Below are 21,399 nucleotides of genomic sequence, written 5' to 3'. Positions count from 1 at the left end.
TGTTGTAGGACTGGTTGTAGGACTGGTTGTAGGGCTGGTTGTAGGACTGGTTGTAGGGCTTGTTGTAGGACTGGTTGTAGGACTGGTTGTAGGACTGGTTGTAGGACTGGTTGTAGGGCTGGTTGTAGGGCTGGTTGTTGGGCTGGTTGTTGGGCTTGTTTCTGTACAGGTACTTGACGTAGGTTCGCATGTCTTCAGGTTATCATCCCATACCAGAACTTGTCCGTCAACTGTCTGACACGGATTGTTAAGGAGAATATTTCCAACGCATATTATGAAACCAGTACAGGTATCACACGACTGATAGGTGCCACTGACAACTCCAACACAGCTGTCTACACACATCGTCATAGTTGTAGGGCTGGTTGTAGGACTGGTTGTAGGACTGGTTGTTGGGCTGGTCGTAGGACTGGTTGTAGGGCTGGTTGTAGGGCTGGTTGTAGGACTGGTTGTTGGACTGGTTGTAGGGCTGGTTGTAGGGCTAGTTGTAGGACTGGTTGTAGGGCTGGTGGTAGGACTGGTTGTAGGACTTGTTGTAGGGCTGGTTGTAAGACTGGTTGTAGGACTGGTTGTTGGGCTGGTTGTTGGGCTTGTTTCTGTACAGGTACTTGATGTAAGTTCGCATGTCTTCAGGTTATCATCCCATACAAGAACTTGTCCGTCAACTGTCGGACACGGATTGTTAAAGAGATTATTTGCAAAACACAATATGAAACCAGTGCACGTATCACACGACTGATAGACGCCATTCACAACTCCAACACAGCTGGTTACACACATCGACATAGTGGTAGGACTGGTGGTAGGGCTGGTTGTAGGGCTGGTTGTTGGGCTTGTTTCTGTACAGGTACTTGATGTAAGTTCGCATGTCTTCAGGTTATCATCCCATACCAGAACTTGTCCGTCAACTGTCGGACACGGATTGTTAAAGAGATTATTTGCAAAACACAATATGAAACCAGTGCACGTATCACACGACTGATAGACGCCATTCACAACTCCAACACAGCTGGTTACACACATCGACATAGTGATAGGACTGGTGGTAGGGCTGGTTGTAGGGCTGGTTGTAGGGCTGGTTGTTGGGCTTGTTTCTGTACAGGTACTTGATGTAAGTTCGCATGTCTTCAGGTTATCATCCCATACAAGAACTTGTCCGTCAACTGTCGGACACGGATTGTTAAAGAGATTATTTGCAAAACACAATATGAAACCAGTGCACGTATCACACGACTGATAGACGCCATTCACAACTCCAACACAGCTGGTTACACACATCGACATAGTGGTAGGACTGGTGGTAGGGCTGGTTGTAGGGCTGGTTGTAGGGCTGGTTGTTGGGCTTGTTTCTGTACAGGTACTTGATGTAAGTTCGCATGTCTTCAGGTTATCATCCCATACAAGAACTTGTCCGTCAACTGTCGGACACGGATTGTTAAAGAGATTATTTGCAAAACACAATATGAAACCAGTGCACGTATCACACGACTGATAGGTGCCACTCACAACTCCAACACAGCTGGTTACACACATCGACATAGTTGTAGGACTGGTGGTAGGGCTGGTTGTAGGGCTGGTTGTAAGGCTTGTTGTATCACTGGTCGGAAAAGAAAGAAAATACACGTTTTCAGTCATATCTATTTGTTTTTACTTTTATAGAAATCCTTTACGTGATAACTCATCCTATCTCCTCGTTGACCTCTTGGTGACTTCTGACAGAGCTAATTCTGTAGTTCATTGATGTGAGTGAGTTCGCGCGGACTAGCGAAACTAAATGAGTGATCTAAATCCCTTTCGACATGCAGATATATTAAGACAGGTGCCATTTATACTGCTGTTCACTTTCCCGAGGCAAGCGTGTCCAACAACCTGTAACAAAGTCTAGTTTACAGCCTTTTTTCTTTAAGCCAACCCTTCTGTGCTGAAATACGAGAGGAGTATCGCGGATATCGATAGTCCAGTCAGAGAACGTTTAACAGAATCAACGTCCAGGTTCCGAAAAAGTGCTCTCTGCCATGGCCTCACTATCGCCTGTCGAATTTGCGCTGACATTATCCCCCCACAAATTGAAGTGGTTTCAATTTTTTAATGAACTCGCCCAACTACTTTTATATATTTGAGTGCAGATTTTTTTAAACTTCAACGACGGAACGCTGATCACAGTGACAGAGATGAGAGTGTCGTGTTTCCGCGATGTGCAGTGTGTCTATTGATACTGTGTGGTGTGTATGCCTCCATTATTGTAAGAGCGAAATGCCACAGTAACAAGTATCTTCGGTGTGGCATCACTTCACCGTGGCATCATACATAATTTTGTATGTCTGTCAGGGACGACATTTCAAATCTGTACTTTATCTGTGCTACCAGGTGGTTTGCTATGGTGGCCTTCTTGTGAAGCTATTCGAAATAAGAACAGCGATCTGATTGGATATTGCGTTTTCCTCACAAGGGAAACAACTCGTTTTCTACACAGGGTGGCACCATGGTCGAGAAAGTAGGCCTGAAATGGCAAGTGTTCAAGCTAGGCTTTGATATAAGCGAGTGGATCGGGAGTAAAGCTTCGGATATGTGTCACAGGTGCACCGCACGCATACGTCCTCACAAACATGAGGGCAATCATGTCACATGATTTATCTCCCTGGTTTGTAATAAAATGAAAATATATCATACAATCATTCATGATTGAGTGAGTGAGTGAGTTTTATTACGCCACTGTCGTATTTCAGTTCTGTGTCGACCACCATGTGGCGTTGTAATTAATTTGGCTTTAGAGTAACATCATTCGACACACTGGTCACTTAGTAATGGTGATCATAATAAAAATTTGGGAATTCAGAAACTTTGTAAATGTGAATTGAAGTACAATAGTAATTGTTGTATGTAATCGTTGTATTGTAAATGAATTAGAGTTCTTTGCCTGACTATCGCACTCGTTTTATTTCTGCTGACCACACGGTGTGCCAGATATTTGTGTGAGGAACGGGAAAAGTGACCTTAAATGGTTACCAGTTTGAACAAACTCAGAAGCAATATGGCGCTGAAACCATAGCAACATAATCAGGAGCAACCTGTGTTCGAACCCACTATCATAGGATTCTAACACGCCTAAGGGAAGCAACTTTTGAGGATACCAAGTTGTATTCTCAAAGTTTTCGAAAGTTCGCTAAATATATGTCAAAGGAGAAGGTCAAGTTGAATGCCAAGATGAATGTCAAGTTAGATATCTAGGTCAAGGTCAAGGTGGAAGAGTCGGATTTGATTGCTTCCCTGCTAGAAATTCTCATTTAACAAAATATATATTGTTCATCGTGCAACTGACACCTTTTGTACACTATTGCGACTGTCACGTGGAACACTTGAAATAAAGTACGAGGGCTGGCTGAAAAGTTCTAAGCCTAACTGTGAAAGACCAGTACCAATCCGATGGTTTTCATTTATTTCTCCACATAGTCCCCTTCCAGGTTAACACACTTTTGCTAGCAATGCTGCAAGGCCCGGATGCCGGTCAAGAAGAAATTTTCTTCAGCCACCCTAAAAAGTCATTCACAGGGAACATGGCGACCGGCTAGTTCCTTTTTCATTTTGGGAAACAGGTGGAAGTCTGACGGGGCCAAATCAGGTGAATAAGGGGGATGGTCAATTAGTTCCAAGCCACAATCATGGATCGCTGATATGATTTGTGAACAGGAGGATAAATTGTCACGGGACGTCATCTGACACGTTTCTGATCCGCTGTCAAGAGCTTTGGCACCCATCTTGCAGAAACTTTTGTCATTCCCAACTCGTTGGTGATAATGTGCTCAACCCTCTCATGAGAGATGCCCACAACACTGGCAATATGTCGAGTGGTCAATCGTCGATCAGCCATCACCATGTCTTGCACCCGGGTAATGTTTTCCGGAATGGTTGCTGTTGAAGGCCTTCCTGGACGCGGGTCATCGTCAAAGCTCTCTCTGTCACGCTTGAATTCCGCAGCCCACTTCTTACAGTGGAAAAGGAAGGGGCATCATCCCCTAAAGTGGAGACCATGTCAGCATGTAACTGTGTGGGAGTTAACCCTTTCAGTGGCAGGTACTTGATGACTGCCCTATAGCCAGTTTTGTCTTTTTCTGATGATTTCTATGGGTAGGTTCACAAGATGGTCTGGTACAAAGACAATACTAATACTACAGTTGCAGTTCTTATGTCTATGATTCATTAAATGATTGTACTTGTTGGTGGCAAATGTTTGTTTCAATCCGATTGAGATATCCCACTTAGGCTTAGAACTTTTCAGCCAGCCCTCGTAACTTCATACTATTTTGATACATTGTCAAACAGCTTTCAAGAAGGTGTCTGACAAAATGGCGGACTCGCTTCGCATTTTCTGATTGGTCAATCATATGGTTTGACTGACAGGTGGCGTTATGTTAATTAGTTAGTAATATACCTGCACTGAGCCAATTCCGGAGAGGTACACTGCATTGTCGCCACGCTCCACTCCAAGTCAAAGGGGCACTGCATGATGGTTCCAATCTGGTTGACACACACAATGTACCTGGTGCAGTCTCCGCACAGGGGGAATTGTCCTCCGCTCTCTTGTCCAACACAGGTGCTCCGACACTGCCCTGGAGAAGTAATCAAGAACGACAGAATTTGACGTAATGAACACGTAACACTGACAACCATTGTGGATACTGAACACATAACACTGAACACCATGGTGTATACTGAATACTGAACACTGAACACCATGGTGGATACTGAACACTTAACACTGACGACCATGGTGGATACTGAACACGTAACACTGACAACCATTGTGGATACTGAACACATAACACTGACCACCATGGTGAATACTGAATACTGAACACTGAACACCATGGTGGATACTGAAAACGTAACACTGACCACCATGGTGAATACTGAATACTGAACACTGAACACCATGGTGGATACTGAACACGTAACACTGACCGCAATGGTGAATACTGAATACTTAACACTGACGACCATGGTGGATACTGAACACGTAACACTGACCGCAATGGTGAATACTGAACACTTTACACTGACCACCATGGTGGCTACTGAACACGTAACACTGACAACCATTGTGGATACTGAACACATAACACCGACCACCATGGTGAATACTGAATACTGAACACTGAACAAGATGGTGGATACTGAACACGTAACACTGACCGCAATGGTGAATACTGAACACATAACACTGACCACCATGGTGAATACTGAATACTGAACACTGAACACCATGGTGGATACTGAACACTTAACACTGACCACCATGGTGGATACTGAACACTTAACACTGACCACCATGGTGGATACTGAACACTTAACACTGACCACCATGGTGGATACTGAACACTTAACACTGAACACCATGGTGGATACTGAACACGTAACACTGACCACCATGGTGGATACTGAACACTTAACACTGAACACCATGGTGGATACTGAACACGTAACACTGACAACCATGGTGGCTACTGAACACTTAACACTGACAACCATGGTGGATGCTGAACACGTAACACTGACAACCATGGTGGCTACTGAATGCTGAGCACTGACCGCCATGGTGGATACTGAACACTTAACACTGACCACCATGGCGGATACTGAACACGTAACACTGACCACCATGGTGGATACTGAACACGTAACACTGACCACCATGGTGGATACTGAACACGTAACACTGACCACCATGGCGGATACTGAACACGTAACACTGACCACCATGGTGGTTACTGAACACGTTACACTGACCACCATGGTGAATACTGAACACTTAACACTGACCACCATGGTGAATACTGAACGCGTAACACTGACCACCATGGTGGATACTGAACACGTAACACTGACCACCATGGTGGCTACTGAAAACGTAACACTTAACACAATTGTGGATACTGAACACTTAACACTGACCACCACAGTGGATACTAAACACTTAACACTGAACACCATGGTGGCTACTGAAAACTTAACAATGAACACCATGGTGAATACTGAACACGTAACACTGACCACCGTGGTGAATACTGAACACTTAACACTGACCACCATGGTGGATACTGAACACTTAACACTGTGCACCATGGTGGATACTGAACACTTAACAATAAATACCATGGTGAATACTGAACACTTAACACTGACCATCATGGTGGCTACTGAACACGTAACACTGACCACCATGGTGAATACTGAACACTTCATACTGAACACCATGGTGAATACTGAACACTTAACAATGAACACCATGATGAATACTGAACACGTAACACTGACCACCATGGTGAATACTGAACACTTAACACTGACCACCATGGTGGATACTGAACACTTAACAATGAACACCATGGTGAATACTGAACACGTAACACTGACCACCATGGTGAATACTGAACACTTAACACTGACCACCATTGTGGATACTGAACACTTAACACTGTGCACCATGGTGGATACTGAACACTTAACAATGAATACCATGGTGAATACTGAACACTTATCACTGACCACCATGGTGGCTACTGAAAACGTAACACTTAACACAATTGTGGATACTGAACACTTAACACTGACCACCATGGTGGACACTGAACACTTTACACTGACCACCATGGTGAATACTGAACACATAACACTGACCACCATGGTGAATACTGAACACTGAACACTGACCACCATGGTGGATACTGAACACTTAACACTGACCACCATGGTGGATACTGAACACGTAACACTGACCACCATGGTGAAAACTGAGCACGTAACACTGACCACCATGGTGGATACTGAACACTTAACACTGACCACCGTCGTGAATACTGAAAACGTAACACTGACCGCCATGGCGGATACTGAACACGTAATACTGACCACCATGGTGGATACTGAACACGTAACACTGACCACCATGGTGAATACTGAACACTTAACACTGACCACCATGGTGAATACTGAACGCGTAACACTGACCACCATGGTGGATACTGAACACTTAACACTGACCACCATGGTGGCTACTGAAAACGTAACACTTAACACAATTGTGGATACTGAACACTTAACACTGACCACCACGGTGGATACTAAACACTTAACACTGAACACTATGGTGGCTACTGAACACTTAACAATGAACACCATGGTGAATACTGAACACGTAACACTGACCACCGTGGTGAATACTGAACACTTAACACTGACCACCATGGTGGCTACTGAAAACGTAACACTGACCACCATGGTGAATACTGACCACCATGGTGAATACTGAACACTTCATACTGAACACCATGGTGAATACTGAACACTTAACAATGAACACCATGGTGAATACTGAACACGTAACACTGACCACCATGGTGAATACTGAACACTTAACACTGACCACCATGGTGGATACTGAACACTTAACAATGAACACCATGGTGAATACTGAACACGTAACACTGACCACCATGGTGAATACTGAACACTTAACACTGACCACCATTGTGGATACTAAACACTTAACACTGTGCACCATGGTGGATACTGAACACTTAACAATGAATACCATGGTGAATACTGAACACTTATCACTGACCACCATGGTGGCTACTGAAAACGTAACACTTAACACAATTGTGGATACTGAACACTTAACACTGACCACCATGGTGGACACTGAACACTTTACACTGACCACCATGGTGAATACTGAACACGTAACACTGACCACCATGGTGAATACTGAACACTGAACACTGACCACCATGGTGGATACTGAACACTTAACACTGACCACCATGGTGGATACTGAACACGTAACACTGACCACCATGGTGAATACTGAACACGTAACACTGACCACCATGGTGGATACTGAACACTTAACACTGACCACCATGGTGGATACTGAACACGTAACACTGACCACCATGGTGAAAACTGAGCACGTAACAATGACCACCATGGTGGATACTGAACACTTAACACTGACCACCATCGTGAATACTGAAAACGTAACACTGACCACCATGGTGAATACTGAACACCATGGTGAATACTGAACACGTAACACTGACCACCATGGTGAATACTGACCAACATGGTGAATAATGAACACTTCATACTGAAAACCATGGTGAATACTGACCACCATGGTGAATACTGAACACTTCATACTGAACACCATGGTGAATACTGAACACTTCATACTGAACACCATGGTGAATACTGAAAACGTAACACTGAACACCATGGTGGATACTGAACACGTAACACTGACCACCATGGTGGATACTGAACACGTAACACTGACCACCATGGTGAATACTGAACACGTAACACTGACCACCATGGTTGATACTGAACACTTAACACTGACCACCATGGTGAATACTGAAAACGTAACACTGACCACCATGGTTGATACTGAACACGTAACACTGACCACCATGGTGAATAATGAAAACGTAACACTGACCACCATGGTGAATACTGAACACTGAACACTGAACACTGACCACGATGGTGGATACTGAACAGTTAACACTGACCACCATGGTGAATACTGAACACCATGGTGAATACTGAACACGAAACACTGACCACCATGGTGAATACTGACCAACATGGTGAATACTGAACACTTCATACTGAACACCATGGTGAATACTGACCACCATGGTGAATACTGAACACTTCATACTGAACACCATGGTGAATACTGAACACTTCATACTGAACACCATGGTGAATACTGAAAACGTAACACTGACCACCATGGTGGATACTGAACCCTGACCACCATGGTGGATACTGAACACGTAACACTGACCACCATGGTGAATACTGAACACGTAACACTGACCACCATGGTTGGTACTGAACACTTCATACTGAACATCATATTGGATGCTGAACACGTAACACTGAACACCATGGTGAATACTGAACACTGAACACTGACCACCATGGTGAATACTGAAAACGTAACACTGACCACCATGGTTGATACTGAACACTGAACACGTAACACTGACCACCATGGTGGATACTGAACACTTAACACTGACCACCATGGTGGATACTGAACACGTAACACTGACCACCATGGTGAAAACTGAGCACGTAACACTGACCACCATGGTGGATACTGAACACTTAACACTGACCACCATCGTGAATACTGAAAACGTAACACTGACCACCATGGTGAATACTGAACACCATGGTGAATACTGAACACGTAACACTGACCACCATGGTGAATACTGACCAACATGGTGAATAATGAACACTTCATACTGAACACCATGGTGAATACTGACCACCATGGTGAATACTGAACACTTCATACTGAACACCATGGTGAATACTGAACACTTCATACTGACCACCATGGTGAATACTGAAAACGTAACACTGAACAACATGGTGGATACTGAACACGTAACACTGACCACCATGGTGGATACTGAACACGTAACACTGACCACCATGGTGAATACTGAACACGTAACACTGACCACCATGGTTGATACTGAACACTTAACACTGACCACCATGGTGAATACTGAAAACGTAACACTGACCACCATGGTTGATACTGAACACGTAACACTGACCACCATGGTGAATAATGAAAACGTAACACTGACCACCATGGTGAATACTGAACACTGAACACTGAACACTGACCACGATGGTGGATACTGAACAGTTAACACTGACCACCATGGTGAATACTGAACACCATGGTGAATACTGAACACGTAACACTGACCACCATGGTGAATACTGACCAACATGGTGAATACTGAACACTTCATACTGAACACCATGGTGAATACTGACCAACATGGTGAATACTGAACACTTCATACTGAACACCATGGTGAATACTGAACACTTCATACTGAACACCATGGTGAATACTGAAAACGTAACACTGACCACCATGGTGGATACTGAACCCTGACCACCATGGTGGATACTGAACACGTAACACTGACCACCATGGTGAATACTGAACACGTAACACTGACCACCATGGTTGGTACTGAACACTTCATACTGAACATCATATTGGATGCTGAACACGTAACACTGAACACCATGGTGAATACTGAACACTGAACACTGACCACCATGGTGAATACTGAAAACGTAACACTGACCACCATGGTTGATACTGAACACTGAACACGTAACACTGACCACCATGGTGAATACTGAACACTTAACACTGACCACCATGGTGAATACTGAACACTGAACACTGACCACCGTCTTGAATATTGAACACTGAACACTGACCATCATGGTGAATACTGAACGCGTAACACTGACCACCATGGTGGCTACTGAACACTTAACACTGACCACCATGGTGGCTACTGAACACTGAACACTGACCACCATGGTGAATACTGAACACTTAACACTGACCACCATGGTGAATACTGAACACTGAACACTGACCACCGTCGTGAATACTGAACACTGAACACTGACCACCATGGTGAATACTGAACGCGTAACACTGACCACCATGGTGGCTACTGAACACGTAACACTGACCACCATGGTGGCTACTGAACACTTAACACTGACCACCATGGTGAATACTGAACACTGAACACTGACCACCATGGTGAATACTGAACGCGTAACACTGACCACCATGGTTGATACTGAACACTTCATACTGAACAACATATTGGATGCTGAACACGTAACACTGACCACCATGGTGGATACTGAACACGTAACACTGACCACCATGGTTGATACTGAACACGTAACACTGACCACCATGGTGAATACTAAACACTGAACACTGACCACCATGGTGAATACTGAACACTGAACAAGATGGTGGATACTGAACACGTAACACTGACCACCATGGTGAATACTGAACACGTAACACTGACCACCATGGTGAATACTGAACACGTAACACTGACCACCATGGTGAATACTGAACGCGTAACACTGACCACCATGGTTGATACTGAACACTTAACACTGACCACCATGGTGAATACTGAAAACGTAACACTGACCACCATGGTGGATACTAAACACTGACCACTGACCACCATGGTGGATACTGAACACGTAACACTGAACACCATGGTGGCTACTGAACACTGAACACTGAACACTGACCGCCATGGTGGATACTGAACACGTAACACTGACCACCACCGTGAATACTGAACACTGAACACTGACCACCATGGTGAATACTGAACACTTAACACTGAACACTATTGTGGCTACTGAACACATAACACTGACCACCATGGTGGCTACTGAACACTTAACAATGAACACCATGGTGAATACTGAACACTTAACACTGACCACTATGGTGGCTACTGAACACGTAACACTGACCACCATGGTGGCTACTGAACACTTAACAATGAACACCATGGTGAATACTGAACACTTAACACTGACCACCATGGTGGCTACTGAAAACGTAACACTAAACACAATTGTGGATACTGAACACTTAACACTGAATACCATAGTGGATACTGAACACGTAACACTGACCACCATGGTGGATACTGAACACTTAACACTGAGCACCATGGTGGCTACTGAACACTAAACAATGAACACCATGGTGAATACTGAACACTTAACACTGACCACCATGGTGGCTACTGAAAACGTAACACTAAACACAATTGTGGATACTGAACACTTAACACTGAATACCATAGTGGATACTGAACACGTAACACTGACCACCATGGTGGGTACTGAACACTTAACACTGAACACCGTGGTGGATACTGAACACGTAACACCGACCACCATGGTGGCTACTGAACACGTAACACTGAACACCATGGTGGATACTGAATACTGAACACGTAACACTGACCACCATGGTGGCTACTGAACACTTAACAATGAACACCACGGTGAATACTGAACACTTAACACTGACCACCATGGTGGCTACTGAAAACGTAACACTAAACACAATTGTGGATACTGAACACTTAACACTGACCACCATGGTGGATACTGAACACTTAACACTGACCATCATGGTGGCTACTGAACACGTAACACTGAACACCATGGTGGATACTGAATACTGAACACGTAACACTGACCACCATGGTAAATACTGAACACTTAACACTGACCACCATGGTGAATACTGAACACGGAACACTGACCACCATGGTGAATACTGAACACGTAACACTGACAACCATGGTGGACACTGAATACTGAACACGTAACACTGACCACCATGGTAGATACTGAACACGTAACACTGACCACCATGGTGAATACTGAACACGTAACACTGACCACCATGGTGGATACTGAATACTGAAAACGTAACACTGACCACCATGGTAGATACTGAACACTTAACACTGACCACCATGGTGGCTACTGAAAACGTAACACTGACCACCATGGTGGATACTGAATACTGAACACGTAACACTGACCACCATGGTAGATACTGAACACTTAACACTGACCACCATGGTGGCTACTGAACACCTAACACTGACCACCATGGTGGATACTGAATACTGAACACGTAACACTGACCACCATGGTAGATACTGAACACTTAACACTGACCACCATGGTGAATACTGAACACGTAACACTGACCACCATGGTGGATACTGAGAACGTAATACTGACCATCAAGGTGAATACTGAATACTGAACACGTAACACTGACCACCATGGTAGATACTGAACACTTAACACTGACCACCATGGTGGCTACTGAAAACGTAACACTGACCACCATGGTGGATACTGAATGCTGAACACGTAACACTGACCACCATGGTAGATACTGAACACTTAACACTGACCACCATGGTGAATACTGAACATGTAACACTGACCACCATGGTGAATACTGAACACGTAACACTGACCACCATGGTGGATACTGAATACTGAACACGTAACACTGACCACCATGGTAGATACTGAACACTTAACACTGACCACCATGGTGGCTACTGAAAACGTAACACTGACCACCATGGTGGATACTGAATCCTGAACACGTAACACTGACCACCATGGTAGATACTGAACACTTAACAATGACCACCATGGTGGCTACTGAACACCTAACACTGACCACCATGGTGGATACTGAATACTGAACACGTAACACTGACCACCATGGTAGATACTGAACACTTAACACTGACCACCATGGTGAATACTGAACACGTAACACTGACCACCATGGTGGATACTGAAAACGTAATACTGACCATCAAGGTGAATACTGAATACTGAACACGTAACACTGACCACCATGGTAGATACTGAACACTTAACACTGACCACCATGGTGGCTACTGAAAACGTAACACTGACCACCATGGTGGATACTGAATGCTGAACACGTAACACTGACCACCATGGTAGATACTGAACACTTAACACTGACCACCATGGTGAATACTGAACACGTAACACTGACCACCATGATGAATACTGAACACTTAACACTGACCAGCATGGTGGATACTGAATACTGAACACGTAACACTGACCACCATGGTAGATACTGAACACTTAACACTGACCACCATGGTGGCTACTGAAAACGTAACACTGACCACCATGGTGGATACTGAATCCTGAACACGTAACACTGACCACCATGGTAGATACTGAACACTTAACACTGACCACCATGGTGGCTACTGAACACCTAACACTGACCACCATGGTGGATACTGAACACGTAACACTGACCACCATGGTGAATACTGAATACTGAACACGTAACACTGACCACCATGGTAGATACTGAACACTTAACACTGACCACCAAGGTGGCTACTGAAAACGTAACACTGACCACCATGGTGGATACTGAATACTGAACACGTAACACTGACCACAATGGTAGATACTGAACACTTAACACTGACCACCATGGTGAATACTGAACACGTAACACTGACCACCATGGTGAATACTGAACACGTAACACTGACCAGCATGGTGGATACTGAATACTGAACACGTAACGCTGACCACCATGGTAGATACTGAACACTTAACACTGACCACCATGGTGGCTACTGAAAACGTAACACTGACCACCATGGTGGATACTGAATCCTGAACACGTAACACTGACCACCATGGTAGATACTGAACACTTAACACTGACCACCATGGTGGCTACTGAACATCTAACACTGACCACCATGGTGGATACTGAATACTGAACACGTAACACTGACCACCATGGTAGATACTGAACACTTAACACTGACCACCATGGTGGCTACTGAAAACGTAACACTGACCACCATGGTGGATACTGAATACTGAACACGTAACACTGACCACCATGGTAGATACTGAACACTTAACACTGACCACCATGGTGGCTACTGAACACCTAACACTGACCACCATGGTGGATACTGAATACTGAACACGTAACACTGACCACCATGGTAGATACTGAACACTTAACACTGACCACCATGGTGAATACTGAACACGTAACACTGACCACCATGGTGGATACTGTAAACGTAATACTGACCATCAAGGTGAATACTGAATACTGAACACGTAACACTGACCACCATGGTAGATACTGAACACTTAACACTGACCACCATGGTGGCTACTGAAAACGTAACACTGACCACCATGGTGGATACTGAATACTGAACACGTAACACTGACCACCATGGTAGATACTGAACACTTAACACTGACCACCATGGTGAATACTGAACACGTAACACTGACCACCATGGTGAATACTGAACACGTAACACTGACCACCATGGTGGATACTGAATACTGAACACGTAACACTGACCACCATGGTAGATACTGAACACTTAACACTGACCACCATGGTGGCTACTGAAAACGTAACACTGACCACCATGGTGGATACTGAATCCTGAACACGTAACACTGACCACCATGGTAGGTACTGAACACTTAACACTGACCACCATGGTGGCTACTGAACACCTAACACTGACCACCATGGTGAATACTGAACACGTAACACTGACCACCATGGTGAATACTGAACACGTAACACTGACCACCATGGTGGATACTGTAAACGTTATACTGACCATCAAGGTGAATACTGAATACTGAACACGTAACACTGACCACCATGGTAGATACTGAACACTTAACACTGACCACCATGGTGGCTACTGAAAACGTAACACTGACCACCATGGTGGATACTGAATACTGAACACGTAACACTGACCACCATGGTAGATACTGAACACTTAACACTGATCACCATGGTGAATACTGAACACGTAACACTGACCACCATGGTGAATACTGAACACGTAACATTGACCACCATGGTGGATACTGAATACTGAACACGTAACACTTACCACCATGGTAGATACTGAACACTTAACACTGACCACCATGGTGGCTACTGAAAACGTAACACTGACCACCATGGTGGATACTGAATCCTGAACACGTAACACTGACCACCATGGTAGATACTGAACACTTAACACTGACCACCAAGGTGGCTACTGAAAACGTAACACTGACCACCATGGTGGATACTGAATACTGAACACGTAACACTGACCACAATGGTAGATACTGAACACTTAACACTGACCACCATGGTGAATACTGAACACGTAACACTGACCACCATGGTGAATACTGAACACGTAACACTGACCACCATGGTGGATACTGAATACTGAACACGTAACACTGACCACCATGGTAGATACTGAACACTTAACACTGACCACCATGGTGGCTACTGAAAACGTAACACTGACCACCATGGTGGATACTGAATACTGAACACTTAAGACTGACCACCATGGTAGATACTGAACACTTAACACTGACCACCATGGTGGCTACTGAACACCTAACACTGACTACCATGGTGGATACTGAATACTGAACACGTAACACTGACCACCATGGTAGATACTGAACACTTAACACTGACCACCATGGTGAATACTGAACACGTAACACTGACCACCATGGTGGATACTGAAAACGTAATACTGACCATCAAGGTGAATACTGAATACTGAACACGTAACACTGACCACCATGGTAGATACTGAACACTTAACACTGACCACCATGGTGGCTACTGAAAATGTAACACTGACCACCATGGTGGATACTGAATACTGAACACGTAACACTGACCACCATGGTAGATACTGAACACTTAACACTGACCACCATGGTGGCTACTGAAAACGTAACACTGACCACCATGGTGGATACTGAATCCTGAACACGTAACACTGACCACCATGGTAGATACTGAACACTTAACACTGACCACCATGGTGGCTACTGAACACCTAACACTGACCACCATGGTGGATACTGAATACTGAACACGTAACACTGACCACCATGGTAGATACTGAACACTTAACACTGACCACCATGGTGAATACTGAACACGTAACACTGACCACCATGGTGAATACTGAAAACGTAACACTGACCACCATGGTGGCTACTGAACACGTAACACTGACCACGATGGTGGATACTGAATACTGAACACGTAACACTGACAACCATGGTAGATACTGAACACTTAACACTGACCACCATGGTGAATACTGAACACGTAACACTGACCACCATGGTGGATACTGAAAACGTAATACTGACCATCATGGTGGATATTGAACACGTAGCACTGACCACCATGATGGATACTGAACACGTAACACTGACCACCATGGTGGATACTGAACACTGAACACTGAACACTGAACACTGAACACCATAGTGGATATTGAACACGTAACACTGACCACCATGGTGGATACTGAACACTGAACACTGACCACCATGGTGGATACTGAACACTGAACACTGAACACTGACCACCATGGTGGATACTGAACACGTAACACTGACCAACACGGTGAATACTGAACACGTCACACTGACCACTATGGTGGCTACTGAACACGTTACACTGACCACCACGGTGGCTACTGAACACTTAACACTGACCACCATGGTTGATACTGAACACGTAACACTGACCACCATGGTTGATACTGAATACTGAACACTGAACACCATGGTGGATACTGAACACTTAAAACTGACCACCATGGTGGATATTGAACACGTAGCACTGACCACCATGGTGAATACTAAACACTTAACACTGAACACCATGGTGGATACTGAACACTTAACACTGACCACCATTGTGAATACTGAACACTTAACACTGACCACCATGGTGGATATTGAACACGTAACACTGACCACCATGGTTGCTACTGAACACTTAACAATGAACACCATGGTGGCTACTGAACGCTTAACAATGACCACCATGGTTGCTACTGAACACTTAACAATGAACACCATGGTGGCTACTAAACACGTAACACTGACCACCATGGTGGCTACTGAACACTTAACAATGAACACCATGATGGATTCTGAACCCTGAACACCATGGTGGATACTGAACACTTCATACTGAACACCATGGTGGATACTGAACACCATGGTGGCTACTGAACACTTAACAATGAACACCATGGTGGATTCTGAACACTGAACACCATGGTGGATACTGAACACTTCATACTGAACACCATGGTGGATACTGAACACTTAACACTGACCACCATGGTGGATACTGAACACTAAACACTGAACACCATGGTGGATACTGAACATTTCATACTGACCAGCATGGTTGATACTGAACACGTAACACTGAACACCATGGTGGCTACTGAACACGTAACACTGACCACCATGGTTGCTACTGAACACGTAACACTGAACACAATGGTTGCTACTGAACACTTAACACTGAACACAATGGTGGCTACTGAACACTTAACACTGACCACCATGGTAAATACTGAACACTTCATACTGAACACCATGGTGGATACTAAACACGTGTATTGTATTTTGTGACGTCCGTGTATTGTACTTTTGTGACGTACGTGTATAGTGCATTTGTGACGTATATGTACGTGTATTGTATTTCTATGTTGCACGTGTATTGTGCTAATGTGACGTACGTTCATTTTACTTTTGTGGCGTACGTGTATTTTACATGTAAAGTGATTTGTTCTTCTGTGACAAATATGCATAGTGCATTTCTAAAGTTTTCATTTCAGCAAACAAGAATAAACTTATCTTGTGCTTTTGTGACGTACGTGTATTGTACTTTTCTGAAGTACTTGTATTGTACTTTTATGACGTACGTGTGTTGATAGTTTGTGACGTGCGTGTATTGTGCTTTTGTGACGTACGTGTATTGACTTTTGTGACGTACGTGTATTGTACATTTGTGACGTACGTGTATTGTGCTTTTGTGACGTACGTGTATTGACTTTTGTGACGTACGTGTATTGTACATTTGTGACGTACGGGTATTGGTCTTTTGTGATGTACGTGTATAGTACATTTGTGACGTACGTGTGTTTATCTTTTGAGACGTACGTGTTTTGTACATGTAAATTGCTTTGTTCTGTGACGACTATGCATTTCAAGTTTTCTATTTCACCAAACAAGAATAGATCTTACCATGGCAGAAACCAAGAGAACAGAGAAGGAATACCAGGGAAAGGATGAGTCTGACTGCGAAATTTGATCTATCCATCGTCTGAAATTCTAAAGAAAAATTCATGCAATGTATATTGTAGCATTCATATATTTAATACTAATCACTACACCTCTGCTCACATTGGGTCTATATTTAAAACCCCGATCAGTGATTCCGTAACCACGAATTCCAGTGAGCATTTTCAACTCCCTGGGTAGTATCGGGTACATATTGCCTGCTGGGCGAATAGAGGCAGGTGCACCCATGCAGACACCACACGTTTTGACACCTGTGTTTCGGGCGTTTGAACGTATTTGTGTTTCAGCCATCTGGTCACTGGTACCTACTAGGAATCAATCCAGCTGTAATATAATGCTGCTTGTTAGCAATCGACTTCAGACGTCGCTGACCTGACTGATTCCAAGATCGATGCTGCACACCCTCGTGATAGGATGGGCGCGGTGGGGTAGCCTGGTGGCTGGTGGTTAAAGCGTTCACTTGTCTCGCTGAAGACCAGTGTTCAATTCCCCACATGGGTACAATGTGTGAATCCCATTTCTGATGCAACCCACAGTGCGGCGTAAAACAATACTCACTCACTTATATCTACGGAATAAAAAATAAAGTAAAGGGCGATTGGAGGCCCCTTCTACAGTGTTCCACAATGGACGCCCCCTGCCCCCCTCGGGGTACACAAGGATGTGGCAAATATCTATTTCATCTCCATATGAAAACAGAGGCCTCGTATTGTTACATTTTTCCCAGAAGATAAAGATTTACTGGCTCAGGGCTAGAGGTGTTTTATAAGTATAACACATGTCACTCATAAAGGGGCCTGGTGTGTCTTTGAGCGTTTTTGTATTGTAAACTTTTGTTGTGCCCACGCTGTAAACAAATGTTTCAGAAGAAGTTAAATATTATGTCACCGCCTTTGTGGTCTGGTGGATATTGCATCTGACGGGAGAGTAGAAACGTTAAAACAGCGTTTAGAGGTAAAACAAGGTCGGCTCCATGTCAGTGTACTGCCTCTGAGTTGGGTATCCATGTTAAACTGACATACAACACAGAAAGTAAGAAACACATACACTCACACACACACACATACACACACTCACTCACTCACACATACATACATACTTACACACATACACACTCACACACACATATATACCTACAAACACCACACCACACACACATACATACGCCCCGCTGACACACACACACACACACACACACACACACAGACACACACACACACATACACACACACACACACACTCTCACACACACACATACACTCACACACACATACACACACTCACACACTCACACATACATAGATACTTACACACATACACACACACATATGTATACCTACAAACACCACACCACACACACATACATACGCCCCGCTGACACACACACACACACACACACGTACGCACGCACGCACGCACGCACGCACGCACACACACCACACACACACACACACCACACCGCACACACACACACCACACACCACACACACACACACAGACACACACACACACACATTGACATTACCGTCTCTGTTAATGAATCTTGTTGGAATAGTTAACTGTGCCTTCGTGTGTTACCAGGTTTATAAAGAATACCAGCTAGCATCTCAATCCATCGAAGAAAAATGCGGAAAAACAATGTCCCATGGCCAATTCCGACAATCTGATCAATAACATTTCCAGGTAGGAAGGAAATCGTATGCTACAAAATAAGGGAACAAATGATTTGAATGTAACTATTGTTTAGGAGTACATGAACACTACCGTGTTGTGCATCTAATCTAATCACAATGAAATTGCACATCATGCATAAACAGAGTGTGATGCACGTGCACACAGAAGGCAAAATATGTGCACCTATCGGGGAAGCCGCAATCCTTAAACGCTTTAAATGCCTTTGAGACAGTACATCCACGACCAGACAAAATGACGACTTGTTGGGACGTGAATATCGTAAGTTGCCCGAGTATAGTAAACTACGTTTATAACTCGCTTATATCGAACTTACCGATATAACGAACTTTTGTTTTAATCCCGGCCATTTGTTGTTTATATGCTTATGCCGAACTGCGGTCATAACGATCTAAAATTAGTGGTCCTTTTGAGTTCGTTATAACCGTAGTTTACTGTAATTAGCATTCACTGAACTATGAAGTTTTTGAAAGTGGTTTGCGTTCATGTTAGGAACCTTTTTAAATTAGATTTGCGCAAATTGATAACAATAATCATATCTCTGATGTATTAATTTCAAGTGAATATAAATTCGAAATTATAAACCATTTCAGTAAATTTACTTATACAAACGTTAAACAGAAAAATACCTTAATTTTCGGGGATATCGTATCTGTCACACGACATTAGGGTTAATCTCACGTGTCATGTTATAACATTTCCAGAAGACAATTAATGACTCATAAATATTCACCAATCCTAAAATCAGGTGTTTTGGTTGAACATTTATCATATACGAAAATACAAATCTCGTGTCATGACGCTAGCAGATGTAGGAAAATCAAACATGGCGCGTTTCCCTCGACCTCAGCATAACCTATTGCTATTTTAATATCCACAAAGTCTACAGTGCCTTCATAAGTATGCCTTCATGTATGTTTCATTTGTCATTTTTTGTTTGTTTAACATGACGAGAGAAAAACGAAAATGAAGATCGTGAATTCTGGTAGCAATATTTCAGTA

At 43.7% G+C, this 21,399-nt stretch overlaps 1 protein-coding gene across 1 annotated transcript; it reads right to left on the bottom strand.

The window, feature by feature from the left end:
• Positions 1-292: 292 nt before the first annotated feature.
• On the bottom strand, positions 293-18,731 carry LOC125383520 (mucin-5AC-like). The gene is made up of 4 exons (XM_048401844.1): positions 18,649-18,731; positions 4,430-4,607; positions 1,018-1,597; positions 293-421 (listed from the first exon to the last, which is right to left on the bottom strand). Exons 1-4 carry the CDS (start codon positions 18,722-18,724, stop codon positions 293-295), a joined length of 963 nt encoding a protein of 320 aa, XP_048257801.1. The 5' UTR covers positions 18,725-18,731.
• Between the last annotated feature and the right edge of the window lie 2,668 nt (positions 18,732-21,399).

Source organism: Haliotis rufescens, unplaced genomic scaffold, assembly GCF_023055435.1.
Source record: "Haliotis rufescens isolate VD_foot unplaced genomic scaffold, xgHalRufe1.0.p SCAF_24, whole genome shotgun sequence".
Taxonomy (NCBI): Eukaryota; Metazoa; Mollusca; class Gastropoda; order Lepetellida; family Haliotidae; genus Haliotis; species Haliotis rufescens.
The sequence above is the reverse complement of the archived record's forward strand: the minus strand, read 5'-3'. Positions and strand labels throughout refer to the sequence as shown.